We start from the raw sequence: 22,704 nt of genomic DNA on the forward strand, positions 1-22,704 counted from the left end.
GATCAGGAGTAAAGACTAAAATTTTGAATAGTCAGGTTTAGCAAGAGAAAGTTACCCGTGTTAAACTGTGTGCAATTAATTGTCAAAAATATTGACTTAAAATCAATAACACTTTTTCTCATTTCCCACTAGGAAGTGGCAAAGGGAGTCCACTACTGACGGCAGGTCAAATTTTGCGAATATCTTGCATTTTGGTTAAACTGCATTTAATTGTCAAAAATATTCACCAAAATTCAGTAATCATCAAAAATATAACACTTGAAATTATCTCTCCTAAACATAATAACCAAATGGATAACTTTGAAAAATTGGTCCCCTCTTATTAAACGTTTGTAACGTTATTTGTGGTCAAATATATCAACTGTCTATTGTTCAGCTGTGGTTTGCACACCTGTTAAACGTTTGTAACGTTATTTGTGGTCAAATATATCAACTGTCTATTGTTCAGCTGTGGTTTGCACACCTGTTCCCCTTGTCAGTGCTGTCTCTTGGTCTGTTACCTAAAACCCTTTTCTGTCCGGTTGCATTTTTAATAAACATCAGAATAATTAAAAAAATTAAGTATTTCAAACTCCCCTGCTGCACAGCAAAACTGTTCCAGCATGAAAGGCATACAGATCCACCATTCGGCATGGCCATGCAGCTGAACAGGACAGGTAAAATAAATAAACAAATAAATAAATAAATAGTAATTAATAATAATAATTAATATTAAAATGTTTTAGACAATTGCACACTTGTTTTCTCTGCAATGCAAGATATACGCAAAATCTTGACCTGTAGTAAGTAGTGGACTCCCCTTGCCAACTACAACAGCAATCAGAATGAGAACGTTTTGCATTGATTTTTAGCGAATATGTCTGACAATTATTGCACACAGTTTAATCAAAATGCAAGATATCAGCAAAATTTGACCTGTACTAAGTAGTGGACTCCCATTGCCAACTACTACAGCAAACATAATGAGAAAAAGTGTTTTGATTGATTTTTAATATTTTTGACTATTACTGAATTTTGGTGAATATTTTTGCCTGTTAATTACATCCAGTTGATCCAAAATGCAAGATATCAGAAAAGTTGGACATGTAGTAAGTAGTGGTCTCCCATTTCCAACTACTACAGCAAACAGAATGACTATATAAATATGTATGTAGTATGATGTAGAATTATTGATGTTATTTATACATTTGCAGTGACAACAAATCTAGCTGCGAGTTTTCCCACAGTTTCCGAAATTGTCCTGCACATACTACACATACGATATAGTCGAAAATGTAGTTACGAGGCCGAGTACGAGCGTGTGAGAACTCCATGTCAGGCGAATCTCAAAACATTTCTCTCGCTGTGTAGTTTTATCAGCTACTGTACGTGTTGATTAACATTTTAAATGCAAAAGTTTAAACATTTCGATGCTACGGCGTGAATGCGCATTTTGGAATACGTCAGTTTTTGCTATGTATGATGACGTAATGTGATGTATCGTTTCTCATTAAGTGTCACGCGAACATTACATCATATCATTTCGAACATGTTGAGGTAATTATTGCCGACAAATACGTCAATGTTCTCAAGTACGATATTAGAACGGCGTAATTTTGAATTCAGTATTTGTGCACCGTCGTCCTGGCGGGTATACGAACGAACCCTGCGGTGTTTTTTTGTTGGTTTTTGGCTAACATTCATGTTGTTGTTTTTGGCTAACATCCACGTTGAGTTCCTGTTTCAATGTCAAGCCGCCGAGATGTTAGGGCAGCCGGCAGTTTGGAGCAGCCACCGGCAGGGAGTCCGAGCAGAGGCGTGTGCGAGGAGAGACGACAGGGATTTGGTGTTCAGGACTTTCTTGAGGGCTCTAAATATGAGGGAGAGTTTGTTGATGGCCTCAAACAAGGCAAGGGAAGGTACACTTGGAGAAGCGGAGAGGTGAGGTGGAATGAAATATTCAAGGTTCTCGTTAGGCAGAATGTTCCAAAAAGTTCACCTGGACGGGCCAATAGCACAAGGGCTATGTAGGAGGGATGCCATCAAAAATATACAGACTATGAGCAAAAGTTAACTTTCATCAATATTTCTGTGGTGTGCAGTTCTATGAAGGCTCTTTCTACAAAGACTACAGGCATGGCGATGGGATGTACTGTTGGCCAACAGGCAAATTCATTGGCAAGTTCTACCTTAACTGGAGAGAAGGCTATGGAAAACATATTTTTCCTGATGGAGCCATATTTAAGGTAGGCTAATCTTAATGAAAGTGACTTTCTAGATGGTAATGAAAGCTAACTAAGTACTTTCCTTTTCAGGGTTTGTGAATGAAATTGACTTTGTAGATAGTATTGAATGGTGACAAAGTACTATTCTGCTTTTCAGGGTTTGTACCATGCCGACCAGAGGTTCGGTCCCGGTGTGCTTAGTGAGCCAACGGGATGTCAGGATGTCGGACTTTGGCACGGGAAGCATCTGATACAAATGTGTAACTCTGTACAAGGCAGCTTCAGCCTGACCAAATTTACTGAATACGCTGTCTACTTGGAGCAAACTACCGCCTCACATTCTCAGAGTCAAGTAAGTAATTACAATACTCATAATAATTGTTCAGTAGATATAATAATTGTTCAGTAGACCAAATCATTTATGTGCATTCATTTAATGGTAATAAAATATACCCAACCTTAATATGTTGTTGAATTTGCACAATTTGTGTTGTTTGCTTCTTACCAGACTCCCAAAACAGTTCTCTCTGATGGACTTGCCAGGACACATTCAGGTGTTAAGTATTATGATAAATAACTGCTATCTTTGCTTTTTAACCAATTTAAGTAGTTTTGGTTCGTATCGTTAAAAATGATGATGACAAAGATATTAATGATTTTGACTTCAGACACCGTAACTGGATTTGAAAGGAAACAAGATATGATGTCCGTGTGGACTTTCTGCTTTAAGATATTTTATTCAAATCTGACTTATCTCATGCATACGCCCTGTCATGACTGCCTCAATTATCAGGACCACAAAGGTATTTGGACAGTTGACTCGCAACAAGATATTTGGCCAGGTTTGGTCCATTCTTTTCCCAAGATAGATGAAGCCGATAAAGGCCTGGAGTCGAGTTGAGTTATGGCTAATGTTTAAAGTCCCTGAAAAGTAGAAATAAATGCGTTGGGTATTTGACACACCACAGAGAGGAGTGTTGTCAACAACCCAGCCAAATTCGAATGATTACATTTTAAAAAAACAAATCAAGTAATGAAATGAGCCTTTAAAAATACAGCCATAGTTTCCACTCAAACGCTGTGGGAATGTCCACTGAATTCACTGAAACCACAACCTGCTCAACTATCAAATACCACTTTGTCAAGCATTTATGTCGACACATCCCAACATGTTTGAGCTGCGAAAGCCTTCGGTGGCTGGAATATATCCCTGTATGAAAGGCGCTAGACATCAATCAGTTTTGTGTGTTTGGGGCAATATTATCCGCTCATCCATCCATCCATCCATCCATCTTCTTCCATTTATCCGAGGTAAGGTCGCGGGGGCAGTAGCTTTAGCAGGGAGGCCCAGACTTCCCTCTCACCAGCCATTTCATCCAGCTCTTTTGGGGGGATCCCGAGGCGTTCCCAGGCCAGCCGGGAGACAATCTCTCCAGCATGTCCTAGGTCATCCTCGGGGTCTCCACACGCCAGCTTGGGTTCCTTCCCTGCCAGTGAGGTGATGTTCCACGTCCCTAGAGCCAGCTTCTGTAGTTGGGGATTTGATCGCCAAGGTCCCTGCTTTCAGCCACCGCCAAACTCACATTGCGCCCAACCCCTATGGCCCCTCCCACAGGTGGTGAGCCCATGGGAAGGGGGTCCCATCTTACCCTTTTGGGCTGTGCCCGGCCGGGCCCCATGGGTGCAGGCCCGGCCACCAGGCGCTCACCTTCGAGCCCCACCTCCAGGCCTGGCTCCAGGGGGCTGCGCTGGTGGGAAAGGTAAACCTAGATCCATTGATTTTATTTGACATAGGGGGTCTTATACCCATGCTTTTTCTGGCATGGAGCCCCAGACAACTTAGCTCCTAGGATCACTGGGACACACAAACCCCTCCACCACGATAAGGTGACGGCTCATCTGTATCTGCTCATATTCAGCCAAATGCTTCAGAGCTCACCGTAATAGTTTTTTAGGCCAATAAGTGGAATGTTATGCAATGGCCGATTCAATCAACTGACCTGAATCCAATTGAGCATACCTTTCACTTGCTGAAGACCATACTGAAGGCAAAATCCCCCGAGAACAAGCAGGAACTACAGTAAAGACAATTGCAGCAAAGGCCTGGCAGAGCATCACGAGTGATGAACTCCAGCATCTGGTGATGTCTATGCATTCCAGACTACAGGCTGTAACTGACTGCAAAAGATTTTCAACCAAGTATTAAAAAGTGGAAGTTTGATTTATGATTATTTTGTCCCATTGCCTTTGGTTACTTAAAAAGTGGGATGCATATACTGTATACTAACCGTTGTAATTCCTACACCATTTACATGATTTGGATGTAAATTCTGTACCCTCAAAGTAAAGACGAATGCCTGCAGTTAGAGGACATTTTGTGCATTTCATTCCAAATCCACTCTTATGGTGTTTAGAGCCAAAATTGATGACAATTGTGTTGATGACCCAATATTTATGGACCTGACTGTATACTGAACATAAATATAAATGCAAAACTTGGGTTTGCGCCCGTTTTACCTTTTTTTTTTTTAATAAACACAAAAGGCTTATTTCTCTCAGATATTGTCTGTCAGTGATAACGTCTCCTTATTGCCCTTGTGCCTTAGGCTGCCCACACAAAAAGGCCGCAACAAAACGTGCAATTTTATCATGCAACATAATGGCACAGATGTAGCAAGTTTTGAGGTACGTTCCAAAGGTGTTTCAGAGAAGTAGGCAGTCCTGTACATCGAAACGGCCTCACAACCGCAGACCAAGTCCAGCATCTTCTCCAAGATCTTCAGAAACCAGCCACCCAGAGAGCTGCTGTAACAATCAGTTTGCATCATTAAGAATTGCTGCACAAACTTCCAGAAACCGTCTTTTGGAAGCTCATCTGCATGCTTGTCATCCTCATCAGGATCTCGATCTGACTAGTTCTTCAAAATGCTCACAGTCTGGCATTCTAGAATGCAGAGAGGTGTTCTCTTCACTGATGAACCCCGGCTTTCACTGTGTAGCCTACGGTGGCGATGGGGGCATGGTATGAGCAGGAGCAGGTGCATTTCATTGATACATTGTTGTGCCAATCATCCACGACTATCACCTCATGTTGCAGCATGATAATGCACAGCCACATGTTGCAAGGATCTGTGCACAATTTCTGGAAGGTGAAAATCCCACTTCTTCCATGGCCAGCATACTCACTAGACATCTGAATAGGCATATACGATACGCAATACCCAGAAACTTGGCACAGCCGTTGTAGAGAAGTAAACCAACATTCTACAGGCCACGATCAACAATCTGATCAACTCTACGTGAGGAATTTTTTTGCACTTCGTGAGGCAAATGGTGGTCAGATATTGACTGGTTTTCTTTTATTAAAAAGTGGCCTTTTATTCTGAGCAGCCAAAGGCACACCTGTGCAATAATCATGCTGTCTATTCAGCATCTTGATATGACACACACGAGGTGGATGGATTATCTCGGCGAATGAGATGTGCTCACGAACAGATTTAGACAGATGTGTGAACAATATTTGAGAGAGAGGCCTCTTGTGTCCATAGAAGACTTTGACTTCAGCTCATGAAAAAATCTAAGCAAAAATTAGTGTTGCATTCATATTTTTGTTCAATGTAATTTGTAAACTTACATTCTTGTTTAGGTAGACATGGATGATGGTTTGCTGCTCTTTGACGAAAATACTATTCTCCCTTCTGGCATTGAAAATTATTCCACTGATGGTGACCACCTACCGTTGCCCCCACATGTTAGAAAAGAGTTCGACCAGCATTTTGGCCAGCTGTGGGAACCTGATTCTCACCCATATGAAGGCTACAAACGTGACCCACTCTCAACTCTCCCTTTAACAGACAAAATGTTGGCTCACATTCACAAACACAGGTTATGTACAATTTCAAATAATGTACAAAATATGTTCAGTGTGAAAAGTCCATGTAAACAGTCTGAAAATGTGTTGATTATAAATATTTTTTTGTATTTGTTTCTCAGACAGCAAGCTGAAAAATTGGACTGGGATATTGCGAAAGTTCTGTCATATAAAAGGGACAATTTTGGTCCTAAAGGACCATTGGAAGTCGCGTCAGAGCTACTGATACATCGAGCTTCCATAGGAGAACGACAGGCTGTTTTGAAGATTCTGCTGGATGGCCTTGTTCACCCAGATGTAGCAGATTCTCAGGGACACACTGCATTGATTGCTGCCACAGTAAAAGATGTTCTCATCTCATTGTTATCGTACCATGTTATCATTTTACTTAACCCGCCCTTTTTAATTGTGCTTTCTATTCAAGTGTTTTATTATATTTTGTTATGTTTCTCAGATAAACTGCCATAATGATGTGATCCAGCTGTTACTGGATATGGGGGCTAGTATTGACAGGCTGAATTTTGAGGGAATGTCTTCTTTGTCAGTTTGTCATGTCCTTTACTATCCTATCCAGTGTTTGTACACGTTTTCTGGACCTCCAGCCAAAACACAGGTAAGAGTTGACCGTGTATACAGTGGATATTGTCGCTGTTGGGTGGAATCCACCTATGTCCAAATTTGGTCAGTTCCATATTTTTTCACAAATAATAATAATGGTCAATCGCCACGTGAGTCTGTTATATTTTACAAATAGTTTTGAGAATTGCAGCTTTGATGATGTAATGTCAATGCATAAACAAGCATGCCTTTTTGTTTTTGTGGAGGGGGGGGGGGTCGGAAAAGTGATGGTTTTGGACATGCGAGGATTCCACCCGACGCCAGTTTAGCATGAATCACTCATTTAATGTAGAATTAATGAATTACTGGATTGAGAGACGCATGTCACCATCTGATTCAATGTTTTGTGAAGTAAGTTTGACTAAAAGCTATCTTAGTCACAATTGGTTTGGTGCACCACTCTGTATTTTGAGTTAAAAGTCAGGTTGTAGTTAATGTATTTGTGTAGCTCTAAGTCAAAAGGGCTTCCACAGGCCCTCAGTTGACTAAGATTGGCGACATCCCTAAGACTTAACCCCCCAACCGGGCAAGGAAAAACTTTCATTAAAAAAAAAAAAAAAAAACATTTTCAGAAGGAAAAAAAAGAATAAAGAAGGAATCCCCCTTCAAACTTGACCAGCAGGGACCATCAAATACATATATACATACAGTATATAATTTCTAATACATTTTAGAATAATTACAGAGGACATAGGTCGTGTCAAGATGAAAGATATTGAACAAAATTCAAAGTATTCTGTAAACAATAAAAATAGTAATTGAAAAAAACCTGAATAAGTGACACTGCATATATCAACACAGGTTAAGATACATTTGTCATGATTTGAGAGAGCAGTATGAATGAATGAATTGCATTTATTACATCATGTATTACTCACCATGCACTAACATGCAACATCCCAATCTTCAGTTTTTTCCTTTTTAGGTTAGATTTTCTTTCCAGCGCTTATCAATGCCCTTTTTATTTTTAGATGCCATTTCTTCTTGGTTGTATACCAAATGCCAGTTTCCAAAATGTTGAGACTACTACTAAAAAAAATTAATAAAATAAACTTAAAGCTGTAATCACATACAACTGTACTTGGGCAAAGCATCTTAAAAGATGCGTGTACATTATCTATCTCCAATAATATGTCGTCATGACTGCCCACAGGATATCACTGAAGAGCCCACTGATGAGGAGTTGACTCTTGCAGATGATCATAACCGATGTAACCAGAAAAAGGTGCTACTTTCGGAGGGCGCAATTCAGGTGATGATTGGTCTCATTATGTAGTGTGCAGTAGAACTATATTTTATCATAATGATAATGCGCATAATGAAGATTCTGTTTTTGCTTAATTTAATAGGTTTTAGCTCTTAAAACTTTTTTTTGTATGTGTGTGTGTTTTCAACAGGACAGTGAAATGGCCCCAGCACAATCCTTTTCTTCTTCCTGCTCAATGTACAGCTACAACATAGAAGTCTCAGAGGAGATCCTGCAGGGTGCAGCTGAAGCTCTGAGTCGCACCGGATTTCCTCAGCATTCTGATACTCAGGAGACTGTTCGCAAAATAGCTGCAAAAAAATTTATGTAAGTCAGATATATTCCCATTTTCTCTTTCCCTCCATTTAGCTATGTAAATTGGATGTTTTTTGTTGATGTGACCAGGCATCGTTTTCGTTTGTCCACACTGAATCTGCTATTGGATCGGGGAGCTGACCCTAATATATGCAAAGTCCCCTTACCTGTCCTCTTCGTGGCCATTATGGCTGGAGACACTGAAACTGTCAGGAGACTTCTACTGAGTGGAGCTCACACTTGTATTTCTCTCTCACTTGAGGTAGCATTTCGAGCATTTCCTTTACTTTAAACTTTATGCTTTATTTCTGTTTTGTAAAAACTTTGCCTTGAGACAGTTGGACTGTGGTTCACCTGCTGAATGTGTTGATGTATGCAGATGTAGTCCATTCTTCTGCCAATGTTAACACACAAATCCTTTCAATGTAGAGGAAAGCCCTTTATCCTCTTCATGTGGCTGCAGAACTGCCAGGCCCAGAAAGTCCCAAAATCATAGAACTGCTGCTGCATGCTCTATCTGACCCAGACGCACGAGCACGCGACCAGAATGAGATCTACGAACTAGATAAGGTGTGTACTGTATGTTCAGGCGTGGTCGTAGTTCAACTGCGAGAATCATTATTTCTGATTATTTTTGCAGGTTTCCATGATAATAAGGAAATCATGCAGGATCCGGTGGAAGCAAAGTCCTGAAGAAGGAGGTCGAACAGCTCTGCACATGGTCTGCCAGAGAGAAACTGATCACTGTGTGAGGAAATACATTATAGCTACTGTATGTCAGAGAATGAGGATACACACAACATAATGTGGGGGCTGATGTAGTTGATTTTTCCCCCCCACATTATAGACAACACTAACGTGTTTATTATGGAAATCTCTGCCTCTTGTTTTTTTTTTTGTTTTTTTTTGTTTTGTTTTATAAATACAACTGGATGAACATAAATGTTAAATATAAAATCAGTTGCTGGAAATCTGAGAATCTGTACAAGTCTGTAAGCCTCTGTATAACAGAACAGCTACAAATGATCAACTGATTTGGATGACTTGTGTGTTGACCGCTTGTTTTATTACAGAATGCCAGCAAGGCGGTATCGCTCTTGCTCTCCCATAGAGCCAGAACAGATCTCCTCTGGAGTGGACATTCACCTCTTTCCTTAGCCATATCAAGTGGCAATGAAATGGTAACTGTCTCGACGCGCATTCTTTAACAGGCAGTATAGGTGTATAGGTACTCTGATTTCCTCCCACATTGAAGGGTTTTCTTTCAATACACGCCGTGTGTTGACTGTAATGATTGACTGGCGACAAGTCGACGGTGTAGCACAGGGTCCACTCAAAGTCAGCTGGGATATGCTCTGTGACTTTGAGCAACATAAGCGTTAAAATTGAATGGAGGCCGGAATGAATGCAATGTTCAATACGTGTCCACTAATCATCATGCTGCTGCTGACGCTGCATCCTTCTATTAACCTGTTTTAACCTGTGTAGGCAGTGGAGGAGCTGTTAAAAGGGGGTGCAGATCCCAACATTCCCTTGGGTTTTGGAGTGGGCAATGCCCTTTGTGCCCTCAGTAACTTCAGCTACAACTTGGATGGAAAAAGAGTCAAACTGGTAACAGTATTTACCCACTCACTGGTTCCGATTTCCCCTGGGGGGGAAAGTACACAATTAATATTGAATTTGTTGTTGCGGTCCTTTTACTCAGTCCAGATTTAGCAACACCCACAATGGTAGCCAAACCATATTTTATAATCCTTAGACCGAAAAAAGGCATTTCAATACATTCAGTTAAAAAAAAAACCAAATAAATAACATGCACTTTTATTTAGATTTATAATGTACATACTGTAACTTTACGAACCTTTTTTTAAAAAATGTATCCTTGTATTATGTGTGCCACAGTTGGACATGTTAGAAAAAGCTGGTGCTGACATGTTGATGCCAGTTCAAGTTGGCGATATCAAAGGGACTGCAGTTGACTATGCACACTTCTCTTTCAACCAGGTAAGACAACTGTTTTTCAAAACATTAAGCGAAACGGAGTGAGTCGGTGTTGTGCTATTTTTATAGTAGTGGTCTTTCTGATGTATTTTACAACCGCTTGTGTGGAAATTGTACATATTATTTCAGAAAGTCGCACAGTATCGTTGGTCCAACCTTGGACACATTTCTCATTCAAAAGCATAGTGTGACCAAATGATACTGTGTATATACACCTGTATATACATACAGTATTTATATGTTTGTCTTTTGCATTACAACTTGCTGCAAGTGTACTCATAGTGTGTAATACATCTATCTAGGACTTGCGTATTGCCAACACACCCTTCCATACGCTCAACATGGAGGAGCGAGAAACATTCAAAGCACGCCGTCACCTGCTTAGCCTGATGGGAGATCTGCTTCGATACAAGGCTGTTAAAAGAGAGAAAGATCATTTAGAGAGAGAAAAGCGCCTTTTACAGAATAGTGAGAGTATAATATTTCCTTTCATATTAGTGTTTGTGATATGTATAACATCCCAGAGTTAAAGAGCTACTTTCCTCATAGGTGAAGTCGCTAGTTCTTCTGACAACAAACCTCCCGTAGCAAGGTAACACATAAATGTGCTTGTTAACTGTCTCTTTCATTTAATCTCCAACTTTGAACATTTTTCCAGGAAACCATTTAAGTTCTGCTACCATTGTGGACGCTCTGCAGCTGTGACACTAACTGCTTGTACTCGCTGCCACAAGGTTCTTTACTGCTCAACGCATTGTAAACTAAAAGCCTGGAACAAGGGACACAAGGAGGAGTGTGTCCGGGAGTGTCAGGAATAGACTTTCTCCGGTTCCCTTTTACAACCCCAATTCCAATGAAGTTGGGACGTTGTGTTAAGCATAAAGAAAAACAGAATACAATGATTTGCAAATCATGTTCGACCTATATTTAATTGAATACACTGCAAAGACAAGATATTTAAAGTTCAAACTGACAAACTTGATTGTTTCTAGCAAATAATCATGAACTTAGAATTTTAAGGCTGCAACACGTTCCAAAAAAGCTGGGACTGGTGGCAAAAAAGACTGAGAAAAGTTGAGGAATGCTCATTAAACACCTGTTTGGAACATCCCACAGGTGAACAGGCTAATTGGGAACAGGTGGGTGCCATGATTGGGTCTAAAGCTAAATTCAGGAGCTTCCCTGAATTGCTCAGTCATTCACAAGCAAAGAAGGGGCGAGGTTCACCTCTTTGTGAACGAGTGCGCGAGAATATAGTCGAACAGTTAAGGACAATGTTTCTCAACATACAATTGCAAGGAATTTAGGGATTTCATCATCTACGGTCCATATCATCATCAAAAGTTTCAGAGAATCTGGAGAAATCACTAAGCGGCAAGGCCGAAAACCAACATTGAATGCCCGTGACCTTCGATCCCACAGGCGGCACTGCATCAAAAACCGACATCAATGTGTAAAGGATATCACCACATGGGCTCAGGCAGTCAATTTTTGTTTAACACAGCGTCCCAACTTCATTGGAATTGGGGTTGTAGAATGGGGAAGACCATCCATCTGATGCAGCCAATCTGACGATACTGGCCATGACTCTCATTCAAATTACCTGTCATATATGACAGTCCTACAATAGTCAGAACCTTGGGCACTAGGGGCGCTCCTTTTTTCTGGACTACCTCAAAATTCCAAATCTCAGTGATGACATGCCCAACTTTAATCTTCCAGCGCTCTGTTTTCTCGTGTATGAAATATCTGTCCATGAGGTGCAGCTGATTTTTCTTAGGCCAAATGTTTCTTAAAAAGTATACTTACTATAGCTTCAAGGGATGACCAAGTCCACCATTGACCTGTGACCTTAAAGGCGTGTGCTTTTCAACACCCTTAATGTTGTAACTTTTTTTTTTTCATTTATGAAATCTGTATTTTCATACATAAAATAAAATTTGGGATTAAACACGATGTAAGATTTTATTATTCACTTTGCATATGGTGAGGCATGCGGCTCGCAAGTTTGCCTCATCGTCGAAGGCGCTGGTGGTGGTACTCGATATAAAAATAATTTTGAGGATTTGTAATTGCATTTTTATCAAGTACAAATATTTGACAGTATTTTTTCAGTAGTTCGTTTCATTTAAAGTTTATTTCGAACAAGCAGTACAACAAAAAAATGGAAACAACATGCTTGTCTGAAAAGCATTAGGAAGAAGAAAAACTATCTAAGGACTTTGGAACATAAGGGTACTTACTAGTTGGAGTCTCACTGCAGACCAAAAAAAAAAAAAAAAGTGAAATGGCAACTACTTGTTAGTGATACTGTTCTGCTTCCTGGCTGCTGTCAAAGTGCCCTTGAGCAAGGCACTGACCACACCCCCTAGCCCAAGAGGTGCAGCAATGTTTTGCCCCCCCCCCCCCCTTTTTTTTTTTTTTTTTTTTTAACTGTCAGCTCTTGCATGGGTGTGATCTTGTTCTCTCTGTGATGTACAATGCGAAGATACAGCAGAGTGAGTTGAATTATAATTTGAAGATTCAATTGAACTTAACAACATTCAATCAAAAGGTTTTTTGTTTTTGTTTGTTTAAATCAGATTTTCATGTGCCTGGACAGATTTAGCTTGACATTACAGCACATACAGGCTGAAATCTTAATGGACCAATAAATTAAAAAAAAGGACAGAAACTACGAAAAGAGACTTACAAGATTATTTAATGGAACAGATATTAGAATTTTGCTTCCTAGTGCTAAGAAGGCCTTGCTTCCCTTTGCCATCAGGCTTCACTCTGCTGTATTTTCAAGCTTTCCAAAGGGAGTTTTTATGCAGCTGCAGCTCGAGTGTTGTCCAAAAACACATTAGCCTTCATATTCGATTGTAATTCACAAGAATTCCAACGCATGTCCGGATAGCATGATGATAAGAGCATAATGATCCCATTTGGTGCGTGAACCCAGCAGCGCTAAAGCCACTCGTGCAGGGCAGGCAGTCTCCTGTACAGCAGTTGCTGCCGGTTCCTGTTTGTTACATCATGCAGATGACTCATGTGCAAAACAAAAAAAAAACTTGGCCATGCAGGAAACAAGAAGACGACAAGGTGAGAGGTGGTGTCCGTCATTGAAACTTGCGGAATGGATTTGGAGGCGCAGGAAAACGAACTGCTTGCTCTGCAGAGCATCTTTGACTCACGGGAGTTTGTTCGCCAAGAATCCAAGTCTGCCGGAGAAATACGAGTTTCAGTCGAGCTGCCCCCGGGATATTTGGTGGCGCTCAGAGAAGGTAAACAATGGTTTGTGTCGTCTTACTGGCTTTGCTGTAGAAGTAGGACGGGGAGCAGTGTTTTCCGCTCACCAGAACGTTGTGGAAGACATCACATATTCATTCATGCGTACACACGATTGTTAGTAGCAGACGTTGCTTTTGAATTGTGGTTTAACAGAATTATTATTTTTTAATAATAATAATAATGAGAAAGCTCCTTGTCAGAGAACACTCAAGTTGTGCAAAAAGTACTGAAACATTGAAACAGTTGGTCATATTACGGGCATGGAATATTAGATCCATCCTAAATTTCACCCAAGAGCTGAACATCCCTAACGTTTTGTCTGGCGTGTCTAATGAATATAATTGTAAATATTCCAGTTCCCATTTCACACGAAGCTCGGTCTTATTTGTTTTTCCAAAGGTGACACGTTGAAGCAGTACGACACATCATTCCTTCCGTCACTGCTTCTGACCTTTGGACTCCCTGAGAATTACCCCTCCTCCTCTCCTCCTTCCTTCACTCTCTATTGCAGCTGGCTAACTCACAAGCAGGTAATCTGTGGTACACGTGAAGCTTTGTACGGATATGTTGAAATGTGTCACACTGGCCTTTTGTCCCTGCCTGCATCTCTCCAGCTCGCAGCTCTGGGAGCTCACCTCACCGATCTCTACCGAGCCACCGGAGGTGATGTGGTGCTCTTCACATGGGTACAGTTTCTGAGAGAAGATGCTCTCCGATTTCTGAAGATCAGTTCTGTGCTGCAGCTGTCCAACGAGCCCAGCACCCCATATAACAGTCGAGAAACAATAGATGTTGCACCCTCAGAACAGAAAACTCAACCTACTCTGACTTCAGGATCCAAAGATGGCATTCACGAATGGACAAACAGTAGCAATGTCGACACTCGGGGGTCTGCAGCCGCAGATGATTTCGCATCATCACGTGGTGATGACGAAACGTGTGGAACAGGAGCCCGAGACAAAACAAGAGACACTTCAGATGAATACCGACCCTTCTCTGGTCCCACATTGACTCCAGCGGAAAGTCTCCTGTCTGAGATAATGATCCACGATGCAGCCCGGCGACAGAAAGTTTTTCAAAGCACAGTTTATGACTGCGCTGTGTGTTTCATGAGCTACCTCGGTTCAGAATGTGTTCAGATACTGGAGTGCGGTCACATCTTCTGCCAGGCCTGTCTCGCCGAGTTCTGCAAGCTCCAGATAACAGAGGGAAATGTCCGTGGTGTCACCTGTGCGCAGGCAGGCTGCACAGCCTTACCCACACAAGCACAAGTAAAGTCCAAATATTCTTTCAACCACTCAACCCTGGACCCTTTGTCATTCTGCCATCTTTAATTCCCTTGATTGGCGATTCGATTCCCTTTTGATTCGGCAGCTGGAGAGTCTGGTCGGAGAGGAACTTTTCAGACGCTACGACCGTCTTCTTTTGCAGTCCACCCTGGACCGTATGGCAGGTAATATACACTATTCATACACTTTATCGTATCACATAAAAGTGAGAATAAACCGTTATTTTGTCCTGTCCGGGTATTAATAAGGATTTTGGACTTTATTTGCACAGTTTTTACATTGTCGTCCCTTCCTGACGCGACCTTTCGATTTGTCCTGTCTGCGTGAAAGGCAGCACTGGAATTCATGCAATATATCTAATATCTGATGCCAATAAAAATATATAGAGTGGACCCCCGCTACTCATTGATGTTGTGGGGCCGTCGTGGTTGACACGCCTCTGCAACAACGCTTGGACATCAGGGACAGCGCTGGGCTGGCTTCCCTGCTTGAGCTGCTGCCCACGTGACCCGACCCCGGATAAACGGAAGATGATGGATGGATGGATGGATGGATTTGCGGGAAAAAAAGAAAAAAACTCCATGAATAGGTGAATCTGTGGGTGCCGAACCATGAGTATGTGGGGGTCCACTGTATATACAACACTACCGGTCAAAGGTTTTAGAAGACACCCATTTCTCCAATTTATGCAGTTCAATTTGTCTTTTTATTATGAAATGAAATCAGAACAAATAAACAATTCCAGTTACAAAATAAATCATGGGCTCAATCTACAAACAAAAATGAATTCTCAACCTTTGATTCACGAAAATAGCCAACCTGGGCAGCTTTAACAGCTGAAGACACTTATGGCATTATCTCTAAAATAGATAACAAATATTCTTCAGAAGGTTCTTCCTTTTAGATTATTATTTTTTTTTCCCCCCCCAGAAATTTTGACTTGTCATTCGACTTTAGAGGTCCCGTTACATGCTGTAATAGGCACAATGTTAATTGTGTTCACTGTAAAATTGAAAGAACAAAAAATAGTTTTAGCCGTGTTTTGTATATGGAAGACGACAAATATGTGTCATAAGACCTGCAGACCGTCATTAGCCCTTCAAGCTACAGACACATATAGCCATTTTTGCATGATCTTGATGTTACTGTATTCCACAAGTCCATTGTGGTTTAAGCCAGTAGGACACGAGTTGTATGTATGGTGATTCTCTTCAGATGTGATGTACTGCCCACGGCCCTCCTGTGCGTCGCCTGTCGTTCTGGAGGAGGGCAGCGGTGTGGCGCTCTGCTCCGTCTGTGGCTTTGCCTTCTGCGTTACCTGCAAAAAGACCTACCACGGAACTGATCGCTGCAGGCCAACGGTACAGCCAAAGAGCCAGGAAAACAATGACCCAGAGCAAGGCAATGCAGATCTGCCCCAATCTCTTGGTAGGTTTACAGTATGTGCCTGCAGGTAATTACTTACAGAGAGAGCGCCCACAAATGATATTACAATAATAATAATTGCGTAAACATCAGTTGTATATTGATCCTTTGTTTTTAAGAGAAGAAGAATCATCTTTATTGTCATGAAATTCATTCTCTACATTTTACCCGTCACAGTGAACACATACACTTGTTAGTGTATGTGTTCACTGTGATGGGTGGAGCAGGGGGCAACTAAAGCACCCGGGGAGCAGTTTGGGGTATTCGCGTCTTGCTCAAAGACACCACACCCATGAGGATGTTGGCGCGTGGTCCGGTCGGGGTCTTGAACCTTGGTCCCCACAGTGGGAGGTGATGATCTTAACCATTGGGCCACGTCTTTTATTTCTTTCTATGTCGGTAAAACTTGTCCGTGGCACAAAAAAGGTTGGGGACCTGATCTAGTACAATCTTTTTATTGATGGACCTTAAAACATCCATTGAGTCATAAGCACAATATTCTGATAAAATTACTATACATTCAAATAATCAACTGTAAATGTGCTAATAACATAGTACATTTGCATTTCAGTATTTTAATGTTGCCTTGTGTGTTTCAGAGGGCATGAAGGCTCTATGGGATGATTATGCCAGTGGCAGTAAGGAGAGGAAACGTCTGCTCGAGAGCCAGTATGGGCGAAATGGTCTGTTTCTCACTCTGGAACACTGCCTGAGTGATGATTGGATTGTTTTGAATAGCAAAAACTGTCCATCGTGCTTTTGCAGGATACAGGTTCAGTATATTTCCTTATTGGTTTGCTCTTTTGTGAGTAAAAAGCGTTTGTGTAATTCCTCAATGTACTCTGTGTTCCAGAAAACCCACGGGTGCAACATGATGTCATGCTCACAGTGTAGACTATTGTTCTGTTGGGCCTGCCTGACAGGGCTTTCACCCAAGAATGCATCCCAACACTTTCAGGACAGCGGATGTTCTCGCTACTAGTCTAACTGATGACCAGCAGCCTCAGATTGAACACACTTTTGCTGGACCTGTGCTGAAGTACATTCTTGAAGGCGCTTGCTCTCACCGTTGTTCAACAGCAGCTCGAGGGAAATAATACATATAAACCTTCTAGAGCACTGTCATGTACACATATACTCATTTATGCCCTAAAGGGGAAATTCAATAATGGTTTGTGAGACTCCATTGAAGTTAATCAAAAACAAGACATTACTTACACATCGTGTTCCTTAAGTCTTGTATCACCACCAATACTCTTAGTACTATTACTAATTCCTATTAACGCCACTTCTCCTACGTATATCACTGTTCTTTCTACTACCACTGTTTATACAACTACGCTGCTACTCTTACTTGTCCTGCAATCAGTACTATCATCACTATTACAAGCACAAAAGCCCATTGTGCTATTTTTTTTTTTTTTATACTACCGCTACGACTGTTAGTAGCACTATTGCTAATAATACTGCCAATTATATGATTACACTGTCACTAACTAGTATTACAATATCACCACTGCTTAGTGAATTTCCCTTGTGGATGAATAAAGTATCTTTCTGTCTGCTATTTGTACTACCATCATGATTATAGTTATTACTACTACTCCTATCATTGCTATATCATTATGTCTGGTTCTAATACTTCTAATTCACTAATAACGCTGTTGGATCTATCTCGCCCAACACCTATAAAAAATAGACACAAAGGAATGAACACTGGTCAAAGAAATAACTTGAATCTGCCAAAAATAATAAATAAAAAAAATAATAATAATGAAAATTGACCAATGAAAATCAGGCATTGCTTTTGAATTGTGGTTCAACTGAATTATTTAATTTTTTTTTTTTTTTCATGAAACAGGCCTGGACATTTGCCAGATTTTGCAAAGCAGCCCAAGAACATAACAGATCCTCCATGTTTCAAAGTAGGGACAGTGTTCTTTTCTTGGTATACTTCATTTTTACAGTTGAAACCAGAAGTTTACATACACTATATAAGAAATGTTTTTTTTTTCTCACTCTCTGACATTACATCTAACTAAACGTCTCCTGTTTTAGATCAGTAAGGATTACCAAAATTATTTCTATTTGCTAAATGCCAGAGGAAAGAGAAGGATTTTTTTAAGGCCATTTTTCATTACTTTCTTCAAAGTCAGACGTTTACATGTCATTAGTATTTGGTACCATTGCTTTAAACTGTATGACTTGGGTCAAAATTTTGGGATATCCTACTACAAGCTTCTCACAATAGTTGGCAGGATATTTGGCCCAGTCCTCCTGACAGAACTAGTGTAACTGAACCAAGTTTGTGGGCCACCTTGGTCACACATGCCTTTTCGGGTCAGTCCATACATTTTCAATAGAGTTGAAATTAGGGCTTTGCGATGGCCGCAACAAAACATTGACTGTAACCAGTTTGGCAGTATGCTTCATGTACATTGTATGTACATTTGGAAGAACCATTGCGCCTCAGCTTTAACTTCCTGGCTGATGTCTTGAGATTTTGTTTCTGTATTTCCACATAATGTTCTTCCTTCACGACACCATCTATTTTGTGAAGTGCACCAGTCCCTCCTATAGCCACCTTCGTATTACACAGTTGGAATAGTGTTCTCAGACTTGTAAGCTTCCCTCTTTTTCCTTCAAACGTAACAATGCTCGTTATGGCCAGTTTAATTTTAGTTTCGCCAGACCACAGGACATGTCTCCAAAAAATAAGGTATTTTACCCTGTGTGTATTTGCAAACTGTAATCTGACTTTTTGTTTTTTGGGGAGTAACGGCTTCTTCCTGGCAGAGTGGTATTTCAGCCCATGTCAGTACAGTCCTCGTTTCACTGTGGATAATGACACACTCTTACCAGCTTCAGCTAGCATCTTCACAATTATAATTTTCACATGATGTTTGTAGCAAATTCTGAGAAGATAACTGGTTCCTGTGACTGAAACACCGGAGAACTAAAGAAGACTATATGATGAAAAAATGAATGAAACGAAAACACAATCTGTTCAGAATTTGTGACCTGAATTTGTTACTTGTTACACAAAGAGGCAGTGCATAACAAAGAGTGGCTTCCATCGGGCCACTCTGTCATAAAGGTCCGACTGGTGGAGGGCTGCAGTGATGGTTGACTTTCTAGAATTTTCCCCCCTGAATCTCTGGAGCTCAGCCACGGTGATCTTTGGGTTCTTCTTTACCTCTCTCAGTTTGGCCGGACTGCCAGCTCTCGGAAGGGTTCTGATCATCCCAAACGTCCTCCATTTAAGGATTATGGAGGCCACTGTGCTCTTAGGAACGTAAAGTGCAGCAGAAATTTTTTGTAACCTTGGCCAGATCTGTGCCTTGCCACAATTCTGTTTCTGAGCTCTTCAGGCAGTTCCTTTGACCTCATGATTCTCATTTGCTCTGACATGCACTGTGAGCTATAAGGTCTTATATAGACACCTGTGTGGCTTTCCCGATCAAGTCCAATTAGTATAATCAAACACAGCTGGACTCCAATGAAGTTGTAGAACCATTTTAAGGATTATCAGAAGAAATTATTATTAGTATTTTTTTTTTTAATAAATCTGCCCAAAAATTTTTTTTTGGGGGGGGGGGCACTGATACACGGGGTAGGCCCAATGACTGCCATCTGGCAGGACAGACTGACTACGAACAGGACTACAAAAAAAAACAACAAATGATTTTAGCAAATGGTTGGAATATAACAAAGAGTGAAAAATTTAAGGGGGTCTGGATACTTTCCGTACCCACTGTATGTGTCCTACAGACCGTCATCGCTTTTCTATTACGTCATGCTTCAGTTTCCAGGCATGATCAATCAGTGTTAACAGTTGGATTGAGTGTAAATTGTGTCGTCATGCCTCTGGTTAGCGCATTCAGCTTTCAATTTGGGGACTGTGGTTGTGGAGTGAGGGTTTGGACCTCGGGCAAGATTGTGCCAGATGACCAACATAACATATTCGCTCACAAGCCATTTTCTGTGTGAAAGAGACTTTTGCCTGATAGTGTTGTTTCGTTCAAAAGAGAAAATCTTTTCAGGAAACGTAATGAACTGAATTAGTTTATGAAATGATTTTGTTCTTTGAGCTCTCCTGCCGTCTTGCTTTCAATGGCAAGAACTGTCTGTGGTGCTTCTGCAGGATACAGGATACATTTATTTACAGTCTTAGTCTGTTGCAATCCTGTTTTTGTTGTTGTTGTTGTTGAAATAAGACATTTAAGGCCTGTTTTTGGACAATTCATTAACATGTGTTCCAGAAAAAAACCAAGGCTGCGACAATGTAGACGATTGTTCTGGCCAAGCTGTCATACGGGAACGCATCACACTTCCAAGACAGCGCATTCTCGCTACCCCTATAACCGATGACCACCACATTTGCTGGACCTGTGCTGAAGTACATTTTTGACGGTGCAATGCTCTCATCATTGTTCAAAAGCTGTAGGGAGATAATACACATCAGTGTCTAATTTAATTTAACTTTTCATTTCATTACATTTATGATATTTTATGCCTTCAAAGTGGAAATTCAGTAATAGTTTACACTGTTGAGAAACATTTGAGAACATTAAGTTGATCAAAAGGTAGGATGTGACCTAGAGGTGAAAGAGAAATTCTGGAAGGAGCTAGATGATGTAGTTCTGAGCATCCCAGACAGAGAGAGAGTCGTAATTGGTGCAGATTGTAATGGACATGTTGGTGAAGGTAATAAGGGTGATGAAGAAGTGATGGGTAAGTACGGTATCCAGGAAAGGAACTTGGAGGGACAGATGGTGGTAGACTTTGCAACAAGGATGCAAATGGCTGTAGTGAACACTTTTTTCCAGAAGAGGCACGAACATAGGGTGACCTACAAGAGCGGAGGTAGAAGCACACAGGTGGATTACATCTTGTGCAGACGATGTAATCTGAAGGAGGTTACCAACTGTAAGGTAGTGGTAGGGGAGAGTGTGGCTAGACAGCATAGGATGGTGGTATGTAAGATGACTCTGGTGGTGGGGAGGAAAATTAGGAAGACAAAGGCAGAGAAGAGAACCATGTGGTGGAAGCTGAGACAGGACGAGTGTTGTGCAGCTTTTCGGGAAGAGGTGATACAGGCTCTCGGTGGACGGGAAGAGCTTCCAGAAGACTGGACCACTGCAGCCAAGGTGATCAGAGAAGCAGGCAGGAGAGTACTTGGTGTATCTTCTGGCAGGAAAGGAGAGAAGGAGACTTGGTGGTGGAACCTCACAGTACAGGAAATCATACAAGGAAAACGGTTAGCTAAGAAGAAGTGGGACACTGAGAGGACCGAGGAGAGGCGAAAGGAATACATTGAGATGCGACACAGGGCAAAGGTAGAGGTGGCAAAGGCAAAACAAGAGGCATATGATGACATGTATGGCAGGTTGGACACTAAAGAAGGAGAAAAGGATCTATACAGGCTGGCCAGACAGAGGGATAGAGATGGGAAGGATGTGCAGCAGGTTAGGGTGATTAAGGATAGCGATGGAAATATGTTGACTGGTGCCAGCAGTGTGCTAGGTAGATGGAAAGAATACTTCGAGGAGTTGATGAATGAGGAAAATGATAGAGAAGGGAGAGTAGAAGAGGCAAGTGTGGTGGACCAGGAAGTGGCAATGATTAGTAAGGGGGAAGTTAGAAAGGCATTAAAGAGAATGAAAAATGGAAAGGCAGTTGGTCCTGATGACATTCCTGTGGAGGTATGGAAGCATCTAGGAGAGGTGGCTGTGGAGTTTTTGACCAGCTTGTTCAATAGAATTCTAGTGCGTGAGAAGATGCCTGAGGAATGGAGGAAAAGTGTACTGGTGCCCATTTTTAAGAACAAAGGTGATGTGCAGAGCTGTGGCAACTATAGAGGAATAAAGTTGATGAGCCACACAATGAAGTTATGGGAAAGAGTAGTGGAGGCTAGACTCAGGACAGAAGTGAGTATTTGCGAGCAACAGTATGGTTTCATGCCTAGAAAGAGTACCACAGATGCATTATTTGCCTTGAGGATGTTGATGGAAAAGTACAGAGAAGGTCAGAAGGAGCTACATTGTGTCTTTGTAGATCTAGAGAAAGCCTATGACAGAGTACCCAGAGAGGAACTGTGGTACTGCATGCGGAAGTCTGGAGTGGCAGAGAAGTATGTTAGAATAATACAGGACATGTACGAGGACAGCAGAACAGCGGTGAGGTGTGCTGTCGGTGTGACAGAAGAATTTAAGGTGGACGTGGGACTGCATCAGGGATCAGCCCTGAGCCCCTTCCTTTTTGCAGTGGTGATGGATAGGCTGACAGATGAGGTTAGACTGGAATCCCCGTGGACCATGATGTTTGCAGATGACATTGTGATCTGCAGTGAAAGCAGGGAGCAGCTGGAGGAACAGTTAGAAAGATGGAGGCATGCACTGGAAAGAAGAGGAATGAAGATTAGCCGAAGTAAAACAGAATATATGTGCATGAATGAGAGGG

At 41.3% G+C, this 22,704-nt stretch overlaps 2 protein-coding genes across 4 annotated transcripts; both read left to right on the forward strand.

Moving 5' to 3' along the window:
- The first annotated feature begins 743 nt into the window (after positions 1–743).
- Positions 744–12,211, forward strand: LOC133481104 (ankyrin repeat and MYND domain-containing protein 1-like). Of its 2 annotated transcripts, XM_061780045.1 has the most exons (18): positions 749–1,920; positions 2,082–2,225; positions 2,362–2,556; positions 2,713–2,758; positions 5,855–6,089; positions 6,198–6,414; positions 6,530–6,688; positions 7,847–7,945; positions 8,091–8,266; positions 8,345–8,516; positions 8,684–8,824; positions 8,895–9,002; positions 9,328–9,435; positions 9,743–9,865; positions 10,157–10,258; positions 10,558–10,723; positions 10,805–10,847; positions 10,914–12,211. In XM_061780045.1, the coding sequence occupies exons 1-18, from the start codon at positions 1,726–1,728 to the stop codon at positions 11,071–11,073; spliced, it is 2,589 nt and encodes an 862-aa protein (XP_061636029.1). In that variant the 5' UTR covers positions 749–1,725; the 3' UTR covers positions 11,074–12,211. The 2 variants fall into 2 exon arrangements, with proteins under 2 accessions (XP_061636030.1, XP_061636029.1); XM_061780046.1 differs by lacking the exon at positions 10,558–10,723 and having other exon boundaries at positions 744–1,920; positions 10,914–11,053.
- A 688-nt stretch (positions 12,212–12,899) lies between these two features.
- Positions 12,900–17,809, forward strand: LOC133481206 (E3 ubiquitin-protein ligase RNF14-like). 2 transcript variants are annotated; one of them, XM_061780298.1, is made up of 7 exons: positions 12,904–13,521; positions 13,928–14,058; positions 14,143–14,799; positions 14,903–14,981; positions 16,033–16,245; positions 16,842–17,014; positions 17,096–17,809. In XM_061780298.1, exons 1-7 carry the CDS (start codon positions 13,374–13,376, stop codon positions 17,222–17,224), a joined length of 1,530 nt encoding a protein of 509 aa, XP_061636282.1. In that variant the 5' UTR covers positions 12,904–13,373; the 3' UTR covers positions 17,225–17,809. The 2 variants fall into 2 exon arrangements, with proteins under 2 accessions (XP_061636281.1, XP_061636282.1); XM_061780297.1 differs by having other exon boundaries at positions 12,900–13,521; positions 16,842–17,809.
- Positions 17,810–22,704: the final 4,895 nt, after the last annotated feature.

The sequence above is a fragment of the Phyllopteryx taeniolatus genome, chromosome 7 (assembly GCF_024500385.1).
Source record: "Phyllopteryx taeniolatus isolate TA_2022b chromosome 7, UOR_Ptae_1.2, whole genome shotgun sequence".
Lineage (NCBI taxonomy): Eukaryota > Metazoa > Chordata > Actinopteri > Syngnathiformes > Syngnathidae > Phyllopteryx > Phyllopteryx taeniolatus.

Coding starts and splice junctions, on each gene's coding strand:
- LOC133481104 (XM_061780045.1), top strand. CDS start 1,726: ATGTCAAGCCGCCGAGATGTTAGGGCAGCCGGCAGTTTGGAGCAGCCA. Junction 1,921..2,081: donor ACACTTGGAGAAGCGGAGAG/GTGAGGTGGAAT, acceptor TGTGGTGTGCAG/TTCTATGAAGGCTCTTTCTA. Junction 10,848..10,913: donor AACAAACCTCCCGTAGCAAG/GTAACACATAAA, acceptor ACATTTTTCCAG/GAAACCATTTAAGTTCTGCT.
- LOC133481206 (XM_061780297.1), top strand. CDS start 13,374: ATGGATTTGGAGGCGCAGGAAAACGAACTGCTTGCTCTGCAGAGCATC. Junction 14,059..14,142: donor GCTGGCTAACTCACAAGCAG/GTAATCTGTGGT, acceptor GCATCTCTCCAG/CTCGCAGCTCTGGGAGCTCA. Junction 16,246..16,841: donor AGATCTGCCCCAATCTCTTG/GTAGGTTTACAG, acceptor TGTGTGTTTCAG/AGGGCATGAAGGCTCTATGG.